General features: G+C 50.0%; 1 protein-coding gene and 1 long non-coding RNA gene across 6 annotated transcripts; one reads left to right on the forward strand and one right to left on the reverse strand.

Moving 5' to 3' along the window:
* Nucleotides 1-82: 82 nt before the first annotated feature.
* HTATIP2 (HIV-1 Tat interactive protein 2) lies at nt 83-26,077 on the forward strand. Of its 5 annotated transcripts, none has more exons than XM_082208969.1 (6): nt 83-202; nt 2,632-2,891; nt 9,367-9,474; nt 10,259-10,396; nt 12,954-13,015; nt 22,787-26,077. In XM_082208969.1, the coding sequence occupies exons 2-6, from the start codon at nt 2,697-2,699 to the stop codon at nt 23,001-23,003; spliced, it is 720 nt and encodes a 239-aa protein (XP_082065095.1). In that variant the 5' UTR covers nt 83-202; nt 2,632-2,696; the 3' UTR covers nt 23,004-26,077. The 5 variants fall into 5 exon arrangements, 4 of the variants coding, with proteins under 4 accessions (XP_082065095.1, XP_082065096.1, XP_082065098.1 ...); XM_082208970.1 differs by lacking the exon at nt 83-202 and adding an exon at nt 474-706; XR_014215882.1 differs by lacking the exon at nt 83-202 and adding an exon at nt 12,340-12,452 and having other exon boundaries at nt 746-2,891; nt 10,259-10,505; nt 22,787-22,843.
* LOC309524524 lies at nt 9,252-15,672 on the reverse strand. Its single transcript, XR_014215967.1, has 2 exons — nt 14,559-15,672; nt 9,252-9,444 (listed from the first exon to the last, which is right to left on the reverse strand). It is a non-coding gene; the product is annotated as an uncharacterized lncRNA (long non-coding RNA).
* Nucleotides 26,078-27,445: the final 1,368 nt, after the last annotated feature.

Genomic DNA, 27,445 nt, shown 5'->3' on the forward strand with positions numbered 1-27,445 from the left:
CGCAGCTCATCCTGAATCTTCGCTGCGAAACATTTTCCTGGCTTTGCGGGGGTGGACTAGATGGCCCCGGGGCGCCCCTCGCCGCTCTCCAATCCCGCTCGGGAGGCGGAGAGCGCGAGGCGCGCCCGTGCGCATGCGTCCCCGAGCGCTTCGTCCCGGCGGAGAAAGGGAAGAGCGGCGGCGGTTTGTCTGCTCTCGGCCGGTGAGTGGCGGGAGGCGGCGGGGCGCGCGGGGAGGCAGCGGGCCGCTCGGCTCGCCGCTCTCCGGCTGCGCAGCCCCGGGAAGGGGGCGGGAAGAGGTTTGGGGAGCGAAGCTGCCCCCGGAGAGGAGCCCGAGGGGGCGCCCTTGGGGGGGGGTCTGCGGGCAGGAGCCGGGGCTGCCCAGGGGCCCCGATCCCCGGCGCCCTTTGCCCCCAAGGGCGATCAATGCGCGGCCGCACCTGGCGACGGAGGGCGGAGCTGGGGAGGCGGAAGAGGGCGGGGGCTGGGCAATGGAGTGCGCCTCTGAGGGTGAAGCCAAAGCGCTGTGTTAGCAGCGCCCGTGTCCCCGTCAGTGTGGGCGGAGGGCCAGGGCTTGTCGGGAGAACAAGGCGCCTCTCTCAGCCGAAAGATGTGCCAAGGGAAGCAGAGCCATGTGTTTGGCACCCGCAGGAGTTGCTGGCAGGAGGCACCATTTCACCGTCTTGGGGACGCCCCTCAGGATTTGTGTAGGATTTACTCCTTAACCTTTCCTTCCTCCAAAGATAACCCTCATGGCAGCAGAGGTTTAGGACCTTCCCAGGCTGAGGAGCCCCATAGACCCCCCCCCCCACTTCCCTCTACTGCACATGCAGGGGCTTGAGGGTTGGACCCACTCTTGATATCTTCCGCCCAGAGCCTGTCTTCACGTGCAGGGGAACTCCGTAACTCATCAAGGGTCTGAGACCCATTGGCTACCTTCACCTGGTTTAGCTGTTCTGGGGTGGGGCCACTGTCGCATACTGACAGCTTCTAGAATCTAGGAGCTGAGGGGTTGGACTAGATGACTCTCGGGGATCCCTTCCAACGCTGCAGTTCTATGAACCAGCACTGGTATCTGGTTTGAAATCATGTCTGTTCTTAAACCAGGATCTAAGTCGCTTAGAAGTAGGTGGGGCTTCCAATGATGTCATTGTTTGCTTGCATGTTTGCTTGTTTGTTGCATCTATATTGCAGCTTTTTCCTCCAAGGAGCTCCAGGTGGTGTACATGGTAAGGTAGCAAAGGGGTGGGAAGTGCAGGTGAGGGGGGACTCCCACTCTCATCAGCCCCAGTGGGCAGGAATGGCAGTGGGAGTTCAGCCTTCATCTGGAGGAGCAAAGTTTCCTCCATGCTGGGATAGGATGACAGGATTGCCTGCCGGAGATGCAAAAGTCATGCAGTATATTGATAGAGGCTTTCAAAAGAATGCTCTTTTAAAAAAAGAAAAGAAAGAAAATTAAATACCTTGCAATTGACTGTCCCGTTTTCTTGACAGGTTTAAAAAAATGGTGGTTCTCATGGCGCCTGGGGAGGCACATGTGAGCTGGAGGGATGTGTGCAAGGCAGGGGGGAGCACGAAGGAGCCCACCATGGCACCCCAGCCCTTACCGTCAACCCTGCCAGAGTGACCCCGCCCCAGATCCAAGCAGGGTTGCGCTGCGCCACCTACCTGCTGCACAGCGGGGAACACAGCCAGCTGACATTGCACTTGTGGGTGTGAACCAGGCGCTCCCACACAGATGCCCCCCATGAGGCCCAGTGCTCCTCTCCGCAAACGTTGGTTCCTCTGACCGGGCTGCGCTGCACCAAGGGCACCTGTGGGGGGCATCTGATTCATGCCCCCCTCAAAAATCCCTGCCCAGGGCCACTGCCCCTCTGGGCTCTCCTATCTCCTCTCAGTCTCCTCTTTTCCAGGCTAAACATTACCAACTCCTTCAACCATTCGTCATAAGGCTTGGTTTCCAGACCCTTGGCCATGTTGGTTGCCCTCCTCTGCACACATTCCAGCTTGTCAATATCCTTCTTAAATTGTGGTACACAGGACTCCTGGTGTGACCAAGGCAGAATAGAGCAGTGCTATGACTTCCCTTGAAGTAAAGGTAAAGGGACCCCTGACCATTAGGTCCAGTTGTGGCCGACTCTGGGGTTGCGGTGCTCATCTCGCTTTATTGGCCGAGGGAGCCGGCGTACAGCTTCTGGGTCATGTGGCCAGCATGACTAAGCCGCTTCTGGCGAACCAGAGCAGCGCACAGAAACGCCGTTTACCTTCCCGCCGGAGCGTTACCTATTTATCTACTTGCACTTTGATGTGCTTTCGAACTGCTAGGTTGGCAGGAGCAGGGACCGAGCAACGGGAGCTCACCCCGTCGCGGGGATTCGAACCGCCGACCTTCTGATCAGCAAGTCCTAGGCTCTGTGGTTTAACCCACAGCGCCACCTGTGTCCCTTGAAGTATGTTCATCTTTAATCCTCACAACAACCCTGTGAATTAGGTTCGGCTAAGAGACTGTGAGTTACCCAAGATCACTCAGTGAGTTTCATGACTGAACAGGGATTTCAACCCCGGCCTCTCAGGTCTGAGCTCAACCCTCTAACCACTATACCATACTGACTCTCTTATGACTTATCCCCAGGTAAGTGTATAGTTTACATAGGATTGTGGTCCCTTCTCCGCCACCTCTGTTGACCTACCAACAGCATGACTGTCCCCAGCACAGAAGAAATGAAGAGCTTCTGGAAGAGTTTCCAGGAGAAGAACCAAACCTGTTTCATCTTGGGTGCTTCTGGTGAAACTGGGAAGGAACTCCTAGCTGAGCTCTTGAGGCGACAGCTTTTCTCCAAGATTACCCTCATTGGCCGCCGGAAGTTGGAAGGATCACTTTACAGCAATGTGGTAATGAAAGCAAATGTTCCTTAAGTCATTGTTGATTTTTAAACATAGATCCAGATTCTCTTTCCCTCACCCCCTTTTTGTCCTCCCACCAACGCTGTGAGGTAGGGTAAGCTATGGTAAGGTAAGGGTAAAGGACCCCTGGACGGTTGTCCAGTCAAAGGCAACTATGGGGTGTGGCGCTCATCTTGCTTCAGGCCAAGGAAGCTGTTGTTTGTCCACAGGCAGCTTTCTGGGTCATGTGGCCAGCAGGACTAAACTGCTTCTGGTGCAACCGGTCACCTTGACAAGTGCCAGAGTGCACAGTTTTGTTTACTAAGCTAAGAGATAGGTAAGCCCCTGAGCTTCCTGGGGATTCAAACCTGGGTCTCCTCCAAGCCTAGTCTGACTTTTCCACCACTAGACCACACCAGGGTTCCTCCAGGCATCCTATTTAGGGCTCATTCATGTTGGATTTGTGCTCATGATGCTCTTGGGCTAGTCATGCACCATCCTACTTTGGTGGATGGAGCTCTCGCCAGAGATCTTCCCTTTCCTCTCCCAGTGTCTCATCCTGGGAGATCGTCACTTCCCTGCCTCTCATCTAGGGTCTGCTACTTCCATTTGGGTGCAGTCCTTCACCCCCAGAAGGGAAGACCCCAAAAGGATGACTACCTGTGTTGAATCCTCCTTGTGGTGGGCAGCCCACTGCCTGCAACATGCCTGGCTTCTCTCCCCATCTGGAAACACAATCTCAGGGTGCACTGAGTCCATTTTTCCTGTTTCTGAGCAGTGCCGGCCAATTAACACTGTTTCATACAACAAGATGCTCCTTTGTGTTTCTTTAATAACTCGGCTTTCACGCCAAGATGTTGCTGCTGGATTTCTCTGTCAGAAACCACAGAGACATCTCTCAAGACGGTGGGCTTGGCTGATAAAAGTTGCTCTCCAAATAGAGCCAACAGTATTCAGAATGTTACACAAAACGCACAGGTGGAATCAATTAATTAATATTATAGGTAAAACTTATAACCAAAAGAACAACAAAGAAGACACTCTTATGGGATGCTTCAGGAAGCATTGGGGGCAACACAGAATGTGGTATGGGGCAGCAGACAAGCTGCCCAGCTCTGCCCTGCAAGAATCCCCCACACTGGCTGGCAGGAGGTCTGGAGCAGAGAGGTGTGGGTTGGCCAAACAATCCTTGGAGAAATTGTAGATTTCTGCTCTTTAGGAAAGAATGGCAGAGCCAGCGGATGAGAGATGGGGTTACAACACCGCTTAACATATGTATCCCCCCCCCATACACACATAAGTAGCTGTGCTTCTGTGCTTGACTTCCACATGTGTGGAGGCTTCTAGGGAGTGTGATGACAGCTACACCAGGAGATAGAATCATAGAATCATAGAATCATAGAGTTGGAAGAGACCACAAGGGCCATCGAGTCCAACCCCCTGCCAAGCAGGAAACACCATCAGAGCACTCCTGACATATGGTTGTCAAGCCTCTGCTTAAAGACCTCCAAAGTAGGAGACTCCACTACACTCCTTGGCAGCAAATTCCACTGTCGAACAGCTCTTACTGTCAGGAAGTTCTTCCTAATGTTTAGGTGGAATCTTCTTTCTTGTAGTTTGGATCCATTGCTCCGTGTCCGCTTCTCCGGAGCAGCAGAAAACAACCTTTCTCCCTCCTCTATGTGACATCCTTTTATATATTTGAACATGGCTATCATATCACCCCTTAACCTCCTCTTCTCCAGGCTAAACATGCCCAGCTCCCTTAGCCGTTCCTCATAAGGCATCGTTTCCAGGCCTTTGACCATTTTGGTTGCCCTCCTCTGGACACGTTCCAGTTTGTCAGTGTCCTTCTTGAATTGTGGTGCCCAGAACTGGACACAGTACTCCAGGTGTGGTCTGACCAGAGCAGAATACAGTGGCACTATTACTTCCCTTGATCTAGATGCTATACTCCTATTGATGCAGCCCAGAATTGCATTGGCTTTTTTAGCTGCCGCGTCACACTGTTGGCTCATGTCAAGTTTGTGGTCAACCAAGACTCCAAGATCCTTTTCACATGTACTGCTCTCAAGCCAGGTGTCACCCATCTTGTATTTGTGCCTCTCATTTTTTTTGCCCAAGTGCAATACTTTACATTTCTCCCTGTTAAAATTCATCTTGTTTATTTTTGCCCAGTTCTCTAATCTGTCAAGGTCGTTTTGAAGTGTGATCCTGTCCTCTGGGGTGTTAGCCACCCCTCCCAGTTTGGTGTCATCTGCAAATTTGATCAGGATGCCCTTGAGTCCATCATCCAAGTCGTTGATAAAGATGTTGAATAAGACCGGGCCCAAGACAGAACCCTGTGGCACCCCACTAGTCATTCTTCTCCAGGATGAAGAGGAACCATTGATGAGCACCCTTTGGGTTCGGTCAGTCAGCCAGTTACAAATCCACTGAGTGGTAGCATAGTCAAGACCACATTTTACCAGCTTCTTTACAAGAATATCATGGGGCACCTTGTCAAATGCCTTGCTGAAATCAAGGTAGGCTACATCCACTGCGTTCCCTTCATCTACCAGGCTTGTAATTCTGTCAAAAAACGAGATCAGGTTAGTCTGACATGACTTATTTTTCAGAAATCCATGCTGACTATTGGTGATCACAGCATTCCTTTCTAGGTGCTCACAGACTGTTTGCTTAATGATCTGCTCCAGAATCTTCCCTGCTATTGATGTCAGACTGACTGGGCGGTAATTATTTGGGTCCTCTCTTTTCCCCTTTTTGAAAATAGGGACAACATTTGCCCTCCTCCAGTCTGCCGGGACTTCGCCTGTTCTCCAGGAATTCTCAAAGATGACTGCCAGTGGTTCTGAGATCACATCTGCCAGTTCTTTTAATACTCTTGGATGCAGTTCATCTGGCCCTGGAGACTTGAATACATCTAAACTAGCCAAATATTCTTGTACTATCTCCTTAGTTATTCTGGGCTGTGTTTCCTTTGCTGAATCATTTGCTCCAAATTCTTCAGGTCGGGCATTGTTTTCTTTATCGGAGAAGACTGAGGCAAAGAAGGCATTGAGTAGTTCAGCCCTTTCTGTGTCCCCTGTTTGCATTTCACCATCTTCTCCTCTGAGTGACCCCATTGTTTCTTTGTTCTTCCTTTTGCTACGAACATACCCATAAAAGCCTTTTTTGTTGCTTTTAACCTCTCTAGCAAGCCTGAGTTCATTCTGTGCTTTAGCTTTTCTGACTTTGTGTCTACACGTGCTGGCTATTTGTTTGAATTCCTCTTTGGTGGTTTCCCCCCTTTTCCATTTTTTGTACACATCCTTTTTAAATCTTAATTCAGTTAAAAGTTCTTTAGATAGCCACCCTGGCTTCTTTAGGCACCTTCCATGTTTCCGTCTCATTGGTATTGCCTGACGTTGTGCTTTTACTATCTCCCTCTTAACAAACTCCCAGCCATCATGAACTCCCTTTCCTTTTAGTATTGCTGTCCATGGGATCTCACCCAGCACTTCCCTAAGTTTTATGAAGTCGGCTTTCTTAAAGTCAAGAAATTGAGTCCTAGTATGCTTGGCTGCTCCTTTCCGCTGTATAGTAAACTTCAGAAGAGCATGATCACTCGCGCCTAATGATCCTTCCACTTCTACCCCACTAACCAGGTCATCAACATTGGTTAGGACCAGATCTAAAATGGCTGTTCCTCTTGTTGCTTCTCCCACTTTCTGGACAATGAAGTTGTCTGCAAGGCCAGTGAGGAATCTGTTTGACCTTATGGTCTTGGCTGAGTTTGACGTCCAACAAATATCCGGGTAATTGAAGTCCCCCATTACTACTATCTCCCTTCCTTTTGCATGCTTGGCCATCTGTTCCAGGAAGGCATCATCTATGTCCTTCGTTTGGCTTGGGGATCTATAGTAAACTCCCACAATGAGGTCTCTGTTATTCTTCTCTCCCTTAATTTTGACCCAAATGCTCTCACTTTGGCTTTGAGGATCTAAATCTTGGATCTCTTCACAGGTATACACATCCCTGACATATAACGCCACTCCTCCTCCTTTCTTGTCTGGTCTGTTTCTCTGAAATAGATTGTATCCCCCCATTATTACATTCCAATCGTAGGACTTATCCCACCAGGTTTCAGTGATGCCTATTATGTCATATTTAGTTTGCTGTACCAAGAGCTCAAGCTCATCTTGTTTATTTCCCATGCTTTGCGCATTAGTGTACAGACATTGAAGTCCATTAATCATTCCCCCGTGTCTCTTATTTAAGGATTTTTTCCTCCCACCACTAGGTCCGCGTGCTGTTTGCTCCATTTGGTCTATGACATTTGGATGATCATCTTCATTAATTGATAGACTCCTACCTTCAGGAGCACTGTCTCCCTCCCCCACATTAGTCAGTTTAAAGCCCTCCTCATGAGGTTTCTGAGATTTTTGGCAAAAACATTTCTCCCAACCGTTGTGAGGTGCAGCCCATCACTTGCCAGAAGTCCATCTTCAAGAAACTGCAGTCCGTGATCTAAGAATCCAAACCGTTCCTGTTTACACCATTTGCGAAGCCAGCTGTTCACTTCCACTATTTTCCCCTCTCTCCCTGGGCCACGTCGTTCAACTGGGAGGACAGATGAGATGACAATTTGTGCATTTAGTTGCTTCAATTTCCTGCCGAGAGCCTCGTAGTCTCTTTTGATCTTCTGGAGGCTATTGCTTGCAGTGTCATTGGTTCCCACATGAACCAAGAGGAAGGGGTATTTGTCAGTGGGTTTTATGATTCCTTGCAGTCGTTCAGTTACATCTTGGATCTTAGCCCCGGGGAGACAGCACACTTCCCGAGACATCTTGTCAGGCCCACAGATCACTGCTTCTGTTCCCCTCAGTAGGGAATCCCCTATCACCACTACACGCCTCCTCTTGGGTTTGGTCGGGGTTCTTCCGTGAGCTGTCCGTTCCAAGGTCGCCTGCACATTCCCTGAGGACTGACTTTGCTGCTCGTCTTCATATACCTGATCGACTGTAATGAGGGAGAGATCCTCAAATGGAGTCTGCTCTTCGTCTTCCATGCTAGGGGAGAGGACCTCAAAGCGATTGTGTATTTCTAAGCAATCAAAGTGAACCCTGGGCCTCCTACTTCTTTGAGTCACGTTTCTCCATATATCTGGCTCCTGTGTTGGTGAACTAGACTCCTTCTCAGGGGAGTCCCCTGTCTCCTCCTTGGTGGAGACGGTGTGCTCTGTTGCTTCCAAGAAGAGATCCAGCTCTCTAATTCTTTGGAGCGTAGCTACACGTTCCTCCAGTTGCTGGACTTTGTCTTTTAAGAGGGCAATCAACATGCAATTGCTGCAGGTAAAGCTGCCTGCAACCTTTGGCAGGATGGCAAACATTGCGCAGGAATCGCAGGCGACTGCAGCTGTTCCCTCCCCTTCCATCTTGAGATCGTGTCGTTGGGGTTGGCTACAGAGGTCCTCCATCATAAAAAGCTTGAAGACAGGACAAATAACTTCCCCCCCACAAAAAAACACCTAGATCTCCCCCAACAAACGTTTGAGACTAGCTCCCCTAAATCTAAAAGATGGATCTAACTGCGCGCGCCGCTGCCCTGCAAACTCTGATAAGCTCCTCCCACAGCTAATCCCCTGCCTCAACAGAAACCCTGCCCCCTCTGACCTTTACACAGGGAAAACAGCTAATCAGCCACCAAGAAACACACACACACAAGAAAACCCTTTTTGCTCCTTCTTCAACTGATGCCCTGCAAACTCTGATAAGCTCCTCCCACAGCTAATCCCCTGCCTCAACAGAAACCCTGCCCCCTCTGACCTTTACACAGGGAAAACAGCTAATCAGCCACCAAGAAACACACACACACAAGAAAACCCTTTTTGCTCCTTCTTCAACTGATGCCCTGCAAACTCTGATAAGCTCCTCCCACAGCTAATCCCCTGCCTCAACAGAAACCCTGCCCCCTCTGACCTTTACACAGGGAAAACAGCTAATCAGCCACCAAGAAACACACACACACAAGAAAACCCTTTTTGCTCCTTCTTCAACTGATGCCCTGCAAACTCTGATAAGCTCCTCCCACAGCTAATCCCCTGCCTCAACAGAAACCCTGCCCCCTCTGAGCTTTACACAGGGAAAACAGCTAATCAGCCACCAAGAAACACACACACACAAGAAAACCCTTTTTGCTCCTTCTTCAACTGATGCCCTGCAAACTCTGATAAGCTCCTCCCACAGCTAATCCCCTGCCTCAACAGAAACCCTGCCCCCTCTGACCTTTACACAGGGAAAACAGCTAATCAGCCACCAAGAAACACACACACACAAGAAAACCCTTTTTGCTCCTTCTTCAACTGATGCCCTGCAAACTCAACTAGAAGTGAGTTTACTTATTTGTTTGAAGCTCCATTCCTCCACGTGGGTCATTTTTTTAATTTGAAGATTTGCATGTTGTTTTCTCCTCCTTTTGGCTCCTCTCGTGCTCTGCATCCCAGTCACAAGAAGTTGTTGACTTTGAGAAACTGGATGAATCGGTGGCTGCCTTCCAAGGCCATGATGTTGGGTTTTGCTGCCTGGGGACAACAAAGGCCAAAGCCGGAGTGGTGAGCAACCAATGCCAGCAGGAGGGCGGGGCAGTATTTTGTGGGTGGGAGGAACTGAGGAAGATGGCAAGGCCCACACAGCCATGGGGAGCCTCAGGTCAGGAGCCATTCAAGCACCTGTGTTGGTTCCGTGACCATCTCCCCACGCCACACACCCTCCACAGCTGCCGCCCTCCTCTTCCCTCAGCCACATCTCCTGGTGATGCTTCTTGCTTGCCTGCATGGAGGATGGAGAGTGGCCTGTGAAGAAACTAGCCTAGTATGCAAATGTAAAATTCACATCTCTTGTTCCGCACATTTTTGCCACTGGCATGTGATCCCTGGAAGGTTTCTCAAAGGAAAAGTGGCTCCCTGTCTCCGGAGTAAAAGGAAATGGGAGCTGCATGAAGCAGCCACCCAAGCACTTTGGTGTGGCCTAATGTTTGCTTTCTTTTCCTTTGTGTCTGAGAGCTGTGAGGGTGAAATGGGAGCATTGGGACCTTGGCAGAGGATGCAATAGGAGTTGTTCATTTATTACATATGCACAACATTTCTTCCAAGTTGCATGAGGTTATCTAATTATTTGTTCACAACAACCCTGTGAGGTACACTGGACTGAGAGAAAGACTAGCTTGCCCAACTGGAACACAGGTCTTTCCAGTCCAAGTTTTGCCCTGCACTAGCTGTCACCTGCTAGTTCAACCTACTGAGTGAAAATTATTGGTATTTAACTATGGCTTGAGTCACCCTTACCCTTTGGAATAGAGAGGATTTCCAAGTAAATGTTACTTTCTCTGGCCTGCAGGATGGATTTGTGCGGGTCGACCGTGACTACGTTGAGCACTCTGCGAGACTCGCCAAAGCTGGTGGCTGTCACCACTTTGTCCTGCAGTCGGGCAAAGGGGCCAATAGCTCGAGCCGCTTCTTCTACCTCCGGGTTAAGGTGTGTCTTGTTGGAGAGAGCCTAGTCCTGGGGTGCAAACCCTCTGGCCCTCCAGATGTTGCCAGACTCCAGTACTCATCAGCTGCAAGTTGCAGTCCAGCAACATTGGGTGAGCCACAGGTTCCCCAGGTCTTGAATTGTCTTTCAAAACAAAGTAATCAATGTATGGGAGGAGACACCAGTTTTCTGAGCTGTTCTGAATTCTGTCCTTAAATGCCAAGTTCTAGGTTTTAATTTTATGTACAGATGGCTGTGGCTCTAGGCTCTACTCTTCATAGAATCATAGAGCTGGAAAAGACCACAAGGGCCATCGAGTCCAACCCCCTGCCAAGCAGGAAACACCATCAGAGCACTCCTGACATATGGTTGTCAAGCCTCTGCTTAAAGACCTCCAAAGTAGGAGACTCCACCACACTCCTTGGCAGCAAATTCCACTGTCAAACAGCTCTTACTGTCAGGAAGTTCTTCCTAATGTTTAGGTGGAATCTTCTTTCTTGTAGTTTGGATCCATTGCTCCGTGTCCGCTTCTCTGGAGCAGCAGAAAACAACCTTTCTCCCTCCTCTATGTGACATCCTTTTATATATTTGAACATGGCTATCATATCATAGAATCATAGAATCATAGAGTTGGAAGAGACCACAAGGGCCATCGAGTCCAACCCCCTGCCAAGCAGGAAACACCATCAGAGCACTCCTGACATATGGTTGTCAAGCCTCTGCTTAAAGACCTCCAAAATAGGAGACTCCACCACACTCCTTGGCAGCAAATTCCACTGTCGAACAGCTCTTACTGTCAGGAAGTTCTTCCTAATGTTTAGGTGGAATCTTCTTTCTTGTAGTTTGGATCCATTGCTCCGTGTCCGCTTCTCTGGAGCAGCAGAAAACAACCTTTCTCCCTCCTCTATGTGACATCCTTTTATATATTTGAACATGGCTATCATATCACCCCTTAACCTCCTCTTCTCCAGGCTAAACATGCCCAGCTCCCTTAGCCGTTCCTCATAAGGCATCGTTTCCAGGCCTTTGACCATTTTGGTTGCCCTCTTCTGGACACGTTCCAGTTTGTCAGTGTCCATCTTGAATTGTGGTGCCCAGAACTGGACACAGTACTCCAGGTGTGGTCTGACCAGAGCAGAATACAGTGGCACTATTACTTCCCTTGATCTAGATGCTATACTCCTATTGATGCAGCCCAGAATTGCATTGGCTTTTTTAGCTGCCGCGTCACACTGTTGGCTCATGTCAAGTTTGTGGTCAACCAAGACTCCTAGATCCTTTTCACATGTACTGCTCTCAAGCCAGGTGTCACCCATCTTGTATTTGTGCCTCTCATTTTTTTTGCCCAAGTGCAATACTTTACATTTCTCCCTGTTACATTTCTCTTCATTCTACTGCTATTCTGGATATTAGCAGAAGCTAATAATAATAATAATAATAATAATAATAATAATAATAATAATTGCCTTTCCTCCAAGGTGGTATACAAGGTTTTCTCTCCCTCCCCCAGACCATTAAACTTTCACAAAAGCCCTCTGGGGTTTGTTAGCTGAGAGAGATTAGTAACTGGTCCATGATTATCACTTGGCTTTCATAGCTGAGGAATAATTTGAACCTGGGTCTCCCCAGTCTTGGCCTGACACTATCAGCACTACACACACGAGCATGCGCACACACACAAACAACCCAGAAGCAACACAGTGTTTGTGGTTCAAAATGAAGAGGTCAAGATCAATATCCCTGCCATAATATGGTGTGCTGTAGATGCGAAGCCAATGTAAGCCCTAATAAAGGGATGTGGTGGGGCAAGAGTGGGGGGGGGCTTGGGTGCGATCCTCAACCCATGCAGCCCAGTTTCATGACCTGGTAATCCAGTGTAAGTTACACTGATGAAAAGGGAAGTGTTACTCAAACCCTGTTTTAAAGGCTCACTTTTCTTCTGCCAGGCTTAGGCCAGCTCCGACAGGAGAAGCTGCACTCCTGAACAGAGTTTGGATCTGGTGTACTTTACGGTGTTTTGCTTCTGTGTGGGATTGCTTCATCAGCTGCCCCTGCCCTGGTAGTTTTGAAGCTGGATTACTGCAGTGCACTTTTCATGGGGCTGCCTTTGAAGACAGTATGGAATACTGCAGCTAGGTTGTGAACAGGAATCAGGCAAAAAGATCATATCTTGCCTCCATAGAAACAACTCTCAGTGAGTTTTCAGGTTCAATTCAAAATATTTGTTTTAATCCCTAAATTCTAATACATTTTAGGTCCCAGATAAAAATCCAAACAAGTTGTTTTCCCAGTCTCTTAAAAAGTGAAATATTTTAAAACTTGGAGCAACTTGATTTTACACTCTTTAAATTGGCTGTTGATGTTTCAGATGGTTTTTAATTTGCTGACTTAGTTTCATTGTATAATAACAGTAATATTTTAAATTGTACCTCTTGTTTCTTATTACTGTGTTAACTACCCTAGAAAAATGAATCTATGTTAAAAGTGCAGGATAAAACTTTTGTATGTAAATAAATGTGTGTGTGAGAGATCTGATATTTCATTTCCTCTTCCCCTACAGGGTGAAGCAGAGGACAGGGTCCAAGCAGTTGGCTTTGACCGTTGCTCCATTTTTAGACCAGCGTAAGTAATGCAAAGTGTGTGTGTGTTTGTTTGTTTGTTTGTTTGTTTGTGTGTCTGTGTGTAGATTGGGGATGTGTGGGTGGGATAGAAGGAAAAGCACTCAACTATTGACGGCCGTTGTGGGGATGATGAGTGGTTGATGGGCACATCACAGTAGCGCTTGGGGGCGGGTTACACTTCTGTGCATTGACCGACCCACCCCTGCAGATCTATGTATTTAAACCTTCTCCTCCCAACAGGCACGAAGTAGTCAACTCGCATCTTGTTGTCTACTCGGGAGCAGGTCCCAAAGCACAGTGTGTGGATGTGAGGAGGCTTCAGTCCAACGTAACCTGTGGATAAGACACGAGCAGCCCTGCACACAGTGAAACAAAAAATACCTTATTTTCCGCTCTATAGGACACACTTTTCCCTCCTAAAAAGCAAGGGGAAATGTGTGTGCGTCCTATGCACGGGGGAGGCAGGCGGGAAATGTCCTCAAGAGCCGCACACAAGCTCCATGCGGCTCTTGCGGGCTTTTCCCCAGGAGGGAGAAGGGACTGACTGGCCGCACCAGGCCCTTCTCCCACCTCGTAGAAAAGCCCACAGGAGCCACGCACCCTTTAAAGAGCGCACGGCTTCTGCAGGCTTTTGTGGGAGGTGGGGGAATTCCCCCACCTCCTAGAAAAGCCAGCAGTAGCGGCACAGCCCCTTTAAAGAGCATGTGGCTTCTGCGGGAGGTGGGGGAATTCCCCACCCTTGTAGAAAAGCCCGCAGGAGCCGCGCACCCTTTAAAGAGCGCGCCACCCTTGATGGCTTTTCCCCGAGAGACAAGGGACTGACTGGCCGCATCAGTCCCTTCTCCCTCCTCGTAGAAAAGCCCGCAGGAGCCGTGCACTCCTTAAAGGGTGCGTGGCTCCTGTGGGCTTTTGCGGGAGATGGGGGAATTCCCCCACCTCCCACAAAAGCAGGGAGAAGGTCTGGGAGAAGTGCACAGGCTGCCTGCAGCCTGTCCGCTGCTCCCAGAGCTGGGGGGGGGGGAGATCATATTTTTCCCCCTTGATTTCCCCCTCTGAAAACTAGGTGCGCCCTATGGTCAGGTGCGCCCTATGGAGCGAAAAATATGGTAATAATAATCAGTGGCCAAAAGCAGCTGAGTTTTGAAAAGTTCAGCCTGCCATCTTGATTCAGAATGGTACCCCATTGTAGCCACACATAGTTAAAAAGATGTTCCTTGTTCCCAGGAACCATTTTGAAAAATTTGGTTCCAGTATCTTAAGAGTTTGTAGTAGAAGAGGACTGTTCCAGTTTGGTCTCAGGGGGTATATAATGCCAGTTCAGTTGCCCTGGCTTGGTTACCCTTTAACCACCCTTTGGTATAGGTATTATTAAAGAAATTGGTACAATAGTGGTTATGGCTCCACCCTTCCAAGGGCAGTTTGGCTTGATGTAATCCATCCTATTTATCTTTCCATCTCAAAGGAAACCCAGGATCACAGCTTTGAGGTTATAGCATAATCCGCTCAACCTGTGAAGCCAGTTGGAATCCAAGATACTGACTTACCAGAGGCCTCCCCAGTGGGTTTTATGACTGAACAGATATTTGAATCAGTTCCAAGTTCAGCCCTCCCACATAACACTGGCTCTTGTTTGCAACAGGTCGCTTGGCATCATTTTACTCCCAACAGTGGCTAAGTGTGCATTATGACAACATTCTGTTGGGTGTTCCAGCTCTTCTTGAGGGAGTTGTCACTAACCAGATCCAGGCTCTCTTGGATGAGACCAATTTCCACCTGTGTTTAGGCCTGGTTTAGACTGAAACTGCCTTGGTCATCCTGTTTGATTATCTTTGTCAGGACAGAGGCAGGAGAATGTGACTCGGTTGGTTCTCTTTCATCTCTTTCAGTCTTCTGGAGCAGCTGGATTGGCAGTAGGTGGTGGCACTTGACAGTGGTTCTGGTCTTGTTTGTATGGCCATCTCCAGAGGGTTGTGCTCAGGAGATGTGAGGTGCCACATCTTCCATGCTGTTTAAAATCTGCATGAAACCACTGGAAGGGAATGTGGAGTATATTGCCATTAATTTGCAGGTGATTTGCAACTCTATTTCTGCAGGTGTAGAAGTGGATGTTCTAGACCAGGATGAGACCCAGTAAACTGAAGTTTAATTCAGATAAGATGGAATCACTGTTAATGGAGGTTCCTTGGACTGAATAGGTGGGGTTCAACCTGTTATGGATGGGGTTGCACTCCCCCTATAGAAGCAGATGCACATCGTGGAGGAGTTACTTCTGGATCCACTCCTATCACTGGAGGCAAAGTGACCTTGGTGGCATGGAGTTCCTTCCATAAGTTCCAGCTGGTGGCCCAGCTGCGACTTCATCTGGAGAAAGAGAGCCTAGCTTCCGTTGTCTACCTCCTGGTTAGATTATGCCAGTGCATTGACTTACCTGCGGGGCTGCCCCTTTTCCTTCATTAACCTGCCTAGACCCTGCATTCATTATCTGGGGTGTGGAGGGTGGCAACACAAGACCAGGCCTTCTCAGTGATGGCTCCCTGACTCTGGAATTCTCTCCCCAGAGAGATGCACCTAGTGCCTTCACTGTTAACCTTTAGGCACCAGGTGAAGACATTCCTATTCACTCAGGTATTTCTCTCTTAATTGGAGTTATTATTTCATTAGGTGGTGTCAGGGGTTCAGGAGCAGAGACGCAGAGAAGGGAGGAGACAGAGAGCGAGGGGGAGGAATACGAAGGAAGGATGAGTGGGGATGACGACCCGAGATCACCGAGCCTGTCCAGTGAGTCCGAGGATTCCCAGAAGGGAGCGCCAGTGGTCAGAGCAAGGGGGGAAACAGGGGGACACCCCAGGAAGAAGGGTCCAGAGAGGGATCAGAGAGCAGCAGTTGGAGATCGGGACCCACGTGCCCAGCCGGGAGCAGCGGGGAGAAAAGGGACCAGACATCGGGTTCCGGAGGCTTTCAGCAGGAGGGAGGGCATGAGTCAGGAGTAGTCACGCCCACCTCGGGGAGCGACGAAACTATCAAGAGGAAGGTAGAGAGTTGGGCGCGCGCGCCAAGTTCAAATGCAGCGGAAGCTGGCGCAGTAAGCAGCCCGGAGAGTGAGCCAGGTCCCAAAGCCCGCCGCAAGGAGGCGGAAGGGTCAGGGGGGTCCGCGTCAGAAGAGAGTAGGAAAGAAGAGACCCCGGGGGGCAGAAGGACCCAGAGACGGAAGGAAAGGCGCAGGAGGTGGAGCAAGGCTAGGGTATTAAGCTGGTGTGCTAGAGGCGGAGACTCAGACGGGTCTTCGCCGGTCTGACATAGAAGACGTAGGGCTGCACATTGCAGTTTGGAAATGGAACCTGTAACCCAATAAAGACTCTTTTAACGTGAACGCTGGCTAACGTGGTCCTATGTGAGCTGGGACTGGGTAGCAGCCCTGACAGTAAGACCCGTCTCACATAGCTTCGGACACCTGATACCTCGCAGCGGAGGCAGAAGCAGCGAGAGGAGGCAATTGGTGTTTGGGAGCAAGCTCACAAAGGTTGGCAGAGATGACGGAAGCAGAAAAAATTGCAGCGCTGCAACAGGCAGTGACCCAATTGAACGCAGAGGTACTGGCATCCAAGAAAAGGGAGCAGGATGCTGCGGCCGCCTACAGAGATCTCCACGCCAGGTTTGAAGCGTTGGTTAAGCAAGGGCAACCGGGACCCAGACCGGAGGGGGTTGGGTTGGCACGGAGAGCAGGAGGGCTTGTGGCTCACTTCGATGGGAATTTGCAACAGTACCCCAATTTTCGAGCAGACGTAATGTGCGCACTGCAACTGCTGGCAAAAGACTTTAGAGATGAGGAAGAGAAAGTGGGGTTTATACTATCCCATTTGCATGGGGATGCTAAAGCGTGGCTGCGCAATTTGTGGAGGGATAAAGATCCGGCGCTTCAGAGTGCAGATGCCTTTATCAAAGCGATGGATGCGTGCTTTTTATCTACCATTGATGTGGATCTTGCCCGACGGGAGATACATGGACTGAGACAAGGGAGGGCGAGCGTACGGCAGTATCACGCCCGCTTTTTTGCGCTGGTCAGTGCCTTGGAATGGGACCGGGATTCACCTCCAGTCAGAGACCTGTTCTGGGAGGGTCTGAGCAGTGCTGTTAAAGACGAAATTGCGAGGGGGGAGAGGCCCCGGAGCACGCAGGAGGTGGTCCAAAGGGCGCTGACTGTGGGGGTGAGGCTAGAAGAACGTCCATGGTGCAGAGACGAAGGACGTGGAGGGCGCGAAGCAGCGAGAAGTTTCTCTTTCGTTCCCAGGGAAGCTGCGCGTGCGCAATCCACACCTCCGCCAGGAGGGGGAGTGGAACATATGGAGGTGGGAGGCGCCAGGGCTCAGTCAGCTACCAGAGCCCCTGCACCAGGAGCAGTCAAGACTAAGCCTCCTAGAGGGACCCGGAAGTGTTACATATGGGACAGCCCTCAACACTTGGCGAGAGAGTGTCCCCAGAGGAACTCCAAGCACACTGCAGCCTCCGCAACGGTGATAGCAGCCACGCAGCACAGCGAACCCCAGCAGGGAAACGACGATGTCTGGCTGGAGGCAGAGGCACTGGGGCCCAGCCAGACGAATCAGTGAAGCAGTCCCCAGCGATCTTGCAACCCACAGACCCCCTCCCACCCAAACCAGTAGTGCAGCTCACCGCATCTCTCCAGCTACCCGATGGCATCACTATAGACGTGCCACTTTCTGTGGATTCTGGAAGTAACGCAGACTTTATAGCGCAGGATTTTGTGGAGCAGCACGCTATACAGCTACTGCCTGCCACTCTGCCCCTGCAAGTCGTCACAGTGGATGGCAGAGAGTTGCTGGGGGGGGCAGGTGGTGAAGCAGACGCCGCCAATGGTGATGCGACTTGGTAACCACAGGGAAGTCATCAGTTTTAATGTCACCCGACTGTCGGACACACCCATTGTGTTGGGCATGAGTTGGCTGGACAGGCACAGTCCGACACTGGCTTGGTACCAGCGACAGCTGATCTTCGGCTCTTCTTATTGTGCCGAGCACTGCATCCTGCCCAGACAGGAGGGAGAGGAGGAGGAATCACAGCTGCAGTTGGGAACGTTGCAAGCAGTCCCCCACAAATACGCAGACTTTCTGGAGGTCTTCTGCGAGAAGGAGGCAGACAAGCTACCCCCTCACAGGCAGTATGACTGCAAGATTGACCTCCTACCAGGGGCGACGCTGCCGAAAGGGAAGCTGTATTCCATGTCTGAGGACGAACTACAGGAACTCAAACAGTTCATAGATCACAATTTGCAGCGCGGTTTCATCCGGGAGTCCAAGGCAGTGGGGGGCAGTCCGGTTTTCTTCGTGAAGAAGAAAGACACGCCCCCAAAAAGACTTGTAGTTGATTTTCGCCTCTTGAACAAGATGACCAAGCCCTCTGATTTCCCCATGCCCAGGATTGACGACCTCCTAGCGACGGTGTGCAAGGGGCGCGTGTTCACCAAGTTGGACCTGCGAGGGGCGTACAATCTCATCCGCATGAGGGAAGGCGATGAGTGGAAGACAGCCATGTTCACGCCTCTGGGCACCTACGAATACAGAGTGATGCCGTTTGGATTGCAAAACGGTTCTCACTGTTTTCAAGCTTTCATGCATCATGTGTTGGCGGGACTCCTCTACAAGAAGTGCGTCTGCTTCCTGGATGACATCCTGATATTCTCCGAATCGCAGCAAGCACATGACCAAGACGTTCGGGAGGTGCTGAAGAGGCTGCAGCAGCATAGACTGTACGCCAAACTGGAGAAGTGCCAGTTCGACACGACGGAGGTGGATTTCTTGGGCTACAAGTTGTCGGAAAAGGGGCTAGCCATGGACAGCGCCAAGGTTCGCGCGGTGTTGGATTGGAAGAGCCCGCGCAACCGGAAGGAGGTCCAGCGGTTTGTGGGCTTCGCCAACTTCTATCGCAAGTTTATCAAGGGGTTCGCGATGCAGACGGCGGCTATTACGGACACGCTAAGCTCCAAGAAAAAGAAATTCATCTGGACGGAGCAGGCGGAGCAGTCCTTTCAGGCACTCAAGCGTCTCTTCGCGTCGGAAGAGCAACTGCTGCATATCGACCCCAGCAGACCGATGCGGGTAGAGACAGACGCGTCCGATAGAGCCGTGGGAGCTGTCCTGCTGCAGAGAGACCCGCAGGGGGTCTGGAGGCCGGGAGCGTTCTACTCCAGAAAGCTCAGCAAATCGGAGCAGAACTACACCATCTGGGACAGGGAGTTGCTGGCCATTCATGCAGCGTTCAAAGCGTGGAGGCATTTCCTGATCGGCGCCAAGCACACAGTGCAAGTCTGCACGGACCACAAGAATCTGGAGCACTGGCGCACGGCGCAGTTCCTGAACCAGAGGCAGATACGTTGGGCAGAGTTCTTTGCTGACTTCGATTTCCGAATAGAGTACGTCCCAGGCGACACCAACATCATGGCGGATGCACTGTCCCGAAAACCGCAATACCTCGAAGAGGCGACGCCAGCGGCAGCCATGCACATCTTCGCGCCAACAGCGTGGGCGTGTGCTTCAGCCACAGTAGACCTGGATGCGGTGCGGCGGGCGTTGCAGGACGACTCATTCGCGCAGGCGAAGATGGCCGAGGTGCACAAGGGCACGGCGAAGAGCGACGAGTTCCAGATACGAGACGGCTTGCTCTTACGTAAAGGGGCCATCTACGTGCCGGGAGACGAACTTCGCGCCAAGGTACTGCAACAGTTGCACGGCGCACCCACGGCCGGACACTTTGGCACAGAAAAAACGGTGGAATTAGTCGCAAGGGACTTTTGGTGGCCCAGACTGAGAGGGGAAGTTGCGGACTACGTCGCGAGGTGCGACACCTGCCAGAGGGCCAAGCCGGTGCACAAACCACCGGCGGGACTGCTGGAACCGCTGCAAACGCCGTTTGAACCGTGGGAGAGGGTGGCCCTGGACTTTGTCACGGATCTACCCAGCTCGAGAGGCAAGACAGCTGTACTAGTGGTGGTGGACTTGTTCACCAAGATGGCACATTTCATACCGTGTGCGAAGGTGGCCACGGCGGAACAAAAAGCCAAACTGTTCATAGATCACGTGTTCAAAGTGCACGGGCTGCCGCGGTCTATACTGTCCAACCGCGGACGCCAGTTCATCTCGAATTTCTGGCAGAAGCTGATGGGCTTCCTGAACGTCAAGATCAACCTGACATCAGCGAGACACCCGCAGACCAACGGGCAAGCGGAGAGGGTCAATGCCATCATGCAGCAGTACCTGAGATGCTATGCCAATCAACAGCCTGCGACGTGGGTGGATTACCTGCCGCTCGCCGAGTTCGCCTACAACAACACGAAGCACGTGTCCACAGGGGTGACGCCGTTCTTCGCCAACAATGGGAGGAATCCCAGAACCTTCCCGGGACTGGAGAGAGTGGGGGAAGGGGAACCGCAGACGGCGGACGCTTTCGCGTCTGAGTTGCAGGAGGTCCACGATCAACTCCGACGGCAGCTGGAGCTAGCGAAGCACGCATACAAGGTGCAAGCTGACAAGCACAGGCGGGTTGGCGAAGAGCTCCGAGTGGGAGACTGGGTTTGGTTGGCAGCCCACGCAGTGCCCACCAGATCGTTAGCCAAGAAGAAGTTGGGGCACAAGCAACTCGGTCCATACCAAGTCGAAGCACAGATCAACCCAGTAGCTTTCCAGCTGGTGCTGCCGGAGGGTTCCAGGATGCATCCGGTGTTCCACAGGTCGGTGCTCACTCCCTACAAGGCACCTCACAGATTCCAGGAACCAGGAACGGCACCGAGTCCGTCTCAGGAGCGGACGGAGGCGGGGAGATTGCCACAGCAGGACCCCATCAACGAAGTCACGGAGATTTTGGACTCCAGATGGGGGGAAGAGGGAGTAGAATACCTCCTAGCCAGAGAGGGCACCCGGGCCAGTGCTAATGGCTGGGTGCCAGACTACGCTTTGGAGGAACCCCTGCTCAAGGACGAGTTTCATGCCCTTTTCCCACACAGACCCATGCCAGCAGGCTTCTTCGACGACTGGCTGTTCACGCCCACACTTTCCTCCAGCACGTTCCATGGATTCGACTCGGACGGGGAGCCCGCACCGGGCACCCGTTCCCCAGAGGGGTCACCGGAGGGTTCGGCGTCAGACACCTCGTATTGGTGGGACGATCGACCAGAGGAGCAGTGGCGCCGGAGGTGGCTGGAGATGCCAGGTCGAGCGACCGACGCAGAGACTGACATGGACGTGTTCGGGGAGGATCTTGGGTTCGAGCACGGCGGCACTGAAATGGAGGCGGAGCAGATCAACGTTGACGAACGCGAGGAGGAAGACTCGGAGGTCTTCAGTTGGCGGCCAGCGACGGGGAGCGAACTGTATCCGGCATTCACTCCCGTGATGATGGAGCACCCAGCACCCACACCTGAAAGCGGGGAGGGGGGAAGGGGGGGCTTCGAGGGGGGGATGGATGTCAGGGGTTCAGGAGCAGAGACGCAGAGAAGGGAGGAGACAGAGAGCGAGGGGGAGGAATACGAAGGAAGGATGAGTGGGGATGACGACCCGAGATCACCGAGCCTGTCCAGTGAGTCCGAGGATTCCCAGAAGGGAGCGCCAGTGGTCAGAGCAAGGGGGGAAAGCAGGGGGACACCCCAGGAAGAAGGGTCCAGAGAGGGATCAGAGAGCAGCAGTTGGAGATCGGGACCCACGTGCCCAGCCGGGAGCAGCGGGGAGAAAGGGGACCAGACATCGGGTTCCGGAGGCTTTCAGCAGGAGGGAGGGCATGAGTCAGGAGTAGTCACGCCCACCTCGGGGAGCGACGAAACTATCAAGAGGAAGGTAGAGAGTTGGGCGCGCGCGCCAAGTTCAAATGCAGCGGAAGCTGGCGCAGTAAGCAGCCCGGAGAGTGAGCCAGGTCGCAAAGCCCGCCGCAAGGAGGCGGAAGGGTCAGGGGGGTCCGCGTCAGAAGAGAGTAGGAAAGAAGAGACCCCGGGGGGCAGAAGGACCCAGAGACGGAAGGAAAGGCGCAGGAGGTGGAGCAAGGCTAGGGTATTAAGCTGGTGTGCTAGAGGCGGAGACTCAGACGGGTCTTCGCCGGTCTGACATAGAAGACGTAGGGCTGCACATTGCAGTTTGGAAATGGAACCTGTAACCCAATAAAGACTCTTTTAACGTGAACGCTGGCTAACGTGGTCCTATGTGAGCTGGGACTGGGTAGCAGCCCTGACAGGTGGGATGTGCCTTTTCATGTTGTTGCAGAATGAACACTTTTAGTTGATAATGTTCTATCTTCTGAAGTATTTGAAGTTTAATCTTCTATTGCTTTTTAAAAATAAAAGCAAGTCACTTGGAGACAATTTCTTTGTAGTAAGTGACAGATAAATATAAGTAAATAATAACCCCCAAACCAGTAGCTCCCACCTCTATAAACTGGGTTGCTGTTTCAGCAGGAGTGAACGGCCCCCTACGCTGGAACCACTGTAGCTTCCATGTTGGGGCCTGAGGCAGATACTTAATATGCCCTGTTTGAAAAATTACTGTATTCACTGTCCTGAATCCAATACACTTGGTCTTTTATATGATTCACTGATTTTGCTGTCTCCAGAAATGCCCGTGATAGATGCAGCTTCCCCCTCCCTGCTTGCTTGTACTCTAAAAGGTATCCAGTGTGTTATCTGTTGCCTTCCTGAAGTCACCATTCTGAGCAGCCGTGATACCTGGTGACATCAGACAACTGAAAGGAAGTGGTTTTCTCCTTCTGTCTCCTACAGAGTGCTGCTGTGTGATCGCCAGGAGTCTCGGCCGGCAGAGTGGATGGCCCAGAAATTCCTAGGAGTGGTAGCCCTTGTCTTTCCCACAGCCCTTTCTGTCCCAACAGTGACTGTGGCGCAGGCAATGCTGAATCATGTGGTGATGCCAGGAAAGGAGGGCCAGAAGGTTTATGTGCTGGAAAATGCAGATATACATGCCCTTGGGCAGGCAAAATAAGGGGCGAGGGTCTTGTTTCCTAGATGATCTGGTGGCAGAGGGTGTCATCATTCCCCAAACCCAGTCTTTCCTGTTCTTCCTTTCCGCCAGAAGGTGCCCCTCAAGCACTACTGCCTTGCCTTGCCTGTTAACTTGAAACCATTCCTCTGTGTCTCCATGGTAATGGGACAAACCGCCACACCTCCCATGGCAGCCATTTTGACTAGCACTGCTGGTTACCAGAAGGACAAATATTTGATTTTCACTGCTGTGCAATGCTCACTAAAGATTTTAAAGCACATCTATGGAGGGAGGGTGCTGCTTATGGGGTCACTCTCCTCTGTGCCTTGATCTATGGGAGATCTGTTCTTGGTACAAGTCTTCTTTTCCTGTCACGCATTAAAATAAGATCCCCTCAAGTGCTTGTTTACTTACTGCTTTGAAGGTACTGATCAGATCCCTTCTGGGCTAACTGCCTCTTTAGGAATGTGGCTGAAAACCAGCCATAACTGGTTTGCTCCTGTCAGTATCTATAAAATGTGTGATTGGGATACCCATGTCTGAAAACAGTGGGTCTGTCACCATCATTTGGACCAAAGATTATACCCTTCTAGGCGTTTCTGTGACACAGGAAATATTTGCAACCCTGGCAGGACTGAGCTGTCAAGCTTTCAGACATGTAACAATCTGAGCTGGCGCTGGGAACCTGGCAATCTCTTCCTAGTCCTATACCAAAGAAGATTGTGATTTCTTTTTTATGTTGAATTTCTGCTTATGGCTCAAGGGAAAAATGGAATGTTATTCAACTCTCATGGGTGAAAATGAATAAGGGATGCTTTTTCTACACAGGTTGAAAAAAGGAATGTAATAATGAACAGGACTCAAATATTATCTACCACCCCGGAATTTTCTGCTGTGCTTCAAAGCTGTGTTACAGCAGTCACTTACAAGTTCCCAAGAGGGCACAATACATGTTCACATGATCTCCATTCGCACGAGGTACACCAGCCTTCACCAAACTTGTGTCTCCTGTGCAGGTTTTGGACTACAGTCCCCATCAGCCCCAGGCAGTGTGGCCAGTTCTCAGGGATGATGAAGAGAAAGTCCCAAGACACCTAGAGGGGACCAGGTTTGGAAATGTTGGCACACACCTTTTTAGAGAAAGCCTTGTGTGAAGTGGCCTACAGATTGTGGAGGAGGGGCCTGTACAGGAATCTGCCTGGTATATTAGCCATAGCTGAGCTCTGGTGCTTCAAGTAAAAGTCTAACTATCTTCGGCTGAATGCTACTAAGTGAAGCTTTCTGATATTTTCATGGATTTATTTGTTTTGCAGTAAGACTTCACCTTGTACAGTGAAATGTTCTCTCCCTCTCCTCCCCTCATGCATCCCTAAATCTGTTCTGAGGGTTCCCTGAACCCTCCAGAGCAGATCTAGGGAGCAGTAATTCGTATTGTGTGTTTAAAAAAAAAAAAAAATTATTAACAGGCCAATCATCACATTATCACATTGGTTCCAAATTATACAGCCAAATTTTAAATTTTGTTGGGGGTACCCATACATCAAGCTCAGCTCGAGTCCAAAACAGCATTACTTATCTTACTGCTTTAATTAGACAGTTCTCTCCAGTTTGATCCGGAAAGTCCTTTGTTACTTCTTTTCTCTTGTTGTTATCATAAATTCCTTTCTTTGCGATCTCTGATGATTTTCACAAGCAGGTTAACAGCTGGCATTCTATGTGGATTTTGTACTTTTCCAAAAATATCGATCCGGGACAGCCTCTGCACAACGCTTCCATAAACAAAATTAATCTCCGATCTGTCCTTTATTTTTCTCAGGCTTACCAAATAACAAATGAGTCTGGGGGTTCTGTCAGGTCAAACTTACATTCCAGCATTCCTTCTCTTTCAAACAATCCTGATTCTCCTCCCCCAGTCCTTCTTCCTCGGCAAACCTGTCATGGCGAGACGCCATTTTTTAACTGCGTCATAAAAAATTTCTTCTTTTCTCACTGTTCTGCAGTCTTCTTTCCTGTTATACTCATCCCACATAGTTCTTAAAATCCTGCCTGTGATTCATAGAAACGCGACGATCTTTTTTCTATCTGGGGTGAAGGGTTATTAATGTCACATCATGCAAAGAAAAAAAGAGTTTTTTCCTCCAACCCCCCCCCCCCTTCGTTCCAAACATACAGTCTCCTTATGGTGATTCATCAGAAGATTTACTTATCCATCTGTCACTCCTGGTCGCAGAGATCCATTAATCAGCAGTCTTATCTTCGAGCTTTACTTGATGTATGTGCTTTCAGCTTCATTTCCAATCTTATGTTTCCAATTATAATTCCAAGCTGAAGCAACCAGCACGCACTGATTGGAATCGGCGTCAGGAAGGTCTGACTTCACCGAGGGCCTGTGCCAAGTGTTCGGCACCCCCATCACTCGTTTCAGGGGGTGCATTGTGAACACCGCTGGCAGGACAGTTCTCCACATCCTGGAGGAGTTCAGGAAGGCTGCATACTTCCCATAGCAGCCCCTTAGTACCTCGTATGGGTCAGAGAGATGTTATTGTCGGCCATCTTCCAACGCGCCACCTGGTGGCCTCCCAGTAATTCGTATTGTGTTAGCACAAATCTTTTCTGCATGAGATCTACCCAGAGACAAGACAGTTATGAATATGAGCTTGAAAGAAAAGTGCTCAATATTAGACTGTACGCTCAAGTTATCTGCATAGGATCTGACTGGTACATCCCATTCAGATAAATTGAACATACAGTCCAATATTCTGATCCAGCACTTTTCTTTCAAGCTCCTATTCATAGCTGTCTTGTCACTGGGTAGATCTCAAGCAAAAATAGGTATTTCAGTGGATAATGCAAATGCTGAGAAGCAAAGTGAGCTAGCAAAGAAATGTCAAAACAATATTCAGCAAACAAGGCTTGGGAAAACCTGTGGACTTGACTTCCAATTGCATTTTATTTGATTCATGAATCAAAAAGTATGCTATTTTTTATGAAACAATTATGGTGTTGGTGATATTTCTAAAGCTGTAAATGTGTTTAATTCTTATTTATATATTCATTAAAATTATTTAAAAGGTTTTAAAGTTTTGTAGTGTAATGATTACATGTTAAAATGTTAGTTATAGCTTGAAATACCACTCCAAAATAATATGTGTTCTTTAGATTTTGTTTCCATTTTTCCTCCTTATTGCGTCCAGCCAGCTCAAAATATAAATTATTAAAAAAAACTTAGGAGCCAGCACTTAAATGCAGCATCAAAATTCAAACACATAAAATTAGGGCTGCTAATGTTAATTAATAGATTGACTAACTAAAGCTTTAATTGAAGTTCCTGACTGTCCATTTTAGTCAGTGCAGCTGAAAAAAGGCCACTTATGTCTTGGGACGTCAGCACACCCTGCAATGTGCAGGGCAAGGCAGCACACCTGCTTAAATCATACATCACAATTTACACTTCAGTATTTCAATATTATTATTATTATTATTATTATTATTATTATTATTATTTATTTATACTCTGCCCATCTGGCTGAGTTTCTGCAGCCACTCTGGGCAGCTCCCAACAGAATATTAAAAACACGCTAAAACATCATTAAAAACTTCCCTAAGCACACGTGCACAATTAGAGGCTGAGATGGGAGTAATCAGCCTCCCAAACTCCTCCATATAACATATAGATGTTAGAAAGCATGAGGGAGAGGGGTCTGAACACTCATCCCCCAACACCACTTTCTGGACACGGCCCAGGAGGAAGGAGCGGAACCACTGTATAGCAGTGCCCCCAGCTCCCAGCCCCTCTAAACGCTCCAGAAGGATGTTATGGTAGATGGTATAAAAGGCCGCTGAGAGATCCAGCAAAACTAGGAAACAGATTTCACCTTTGTCCCTAGCCCGCCCGAGATCATAAACCAGCGCAACCAAGGTAGATTCAGTCCTATGATGAGGCCTGAATCCCAACGGGAAGGGATCCAAATGGTCCGCATCCTCCAGGCATGCTTGGAGTTGTTCAGTAACCACCTGCTCAATCACCTTGCCCAAGAATGGAAGATTTGAGACTGGGCAATAGTTGGCCATATTGGCCGGGTCTAAAGATGTTTTTTAAAGAAGCGGTTTAATAACAGCCTCTTTCAGTGGGTCTGAGCAACTTTATCTGCAAAAAAAACTTAGCAAAATCATTGCAGGAGTTCTTGGGGTCCTTACCAGGCCCCGTGGCAAAGGTGGTTCCGTTGGATTGCGAACCACCCGAAAGAGTCTTCTGCTGCTGTTTTCTGCAGATGCAATAGAGGCAGTGAAGAAGGTCCTCTTCGCCTTTGCTATCGCCACTTGGTAGACTTGACGTTGAGCTCTAACCTGCGTCTGGTCCGATTCAGAATGAGTTTTCTGCCACTGGTGCTCTAGCAATCTCAGCAATTCTTTCATCGCTGTCAGCTCTGGGGAAAACCACA

This window comes from Podarcis vaucheri (genome assembly GCF_965113315.1).
Source record: "Podarcis vaucheri genome assembly, chromosome: 2".
NCBI lineage: Eukaryota > Metazoa > Chordata > Lepidosauria > Squamata > Lacertidae > Podarcis > Podarcis vaucheri.

Excerpts from the sequence above, each read along its gene's own strand:
- HTATIP2 (XM_082208969.1), top strand. The coding sequence starts at position 2,697 with ATGACTGTCCCCAGCACAGAAGAAATGAAGAGCTTCTGGAAGAGTTTC. Across the intron at positions 2,892-9,366 it reads GATCACTTTACAGCAATGTG|TCACAAGAAGTTGTTGACTT; the intron begins GTAATGAAAGCA and ends TCTGCATCCCAG. Across the intron at positions 10,397-12,953 it reads TCTTCTACCTCCGGGTTAAG|GGTGAAGCAGAGGACAGGGT; the intron begins GTGTGTCTTGTT and ends CTTCCCCTACAG.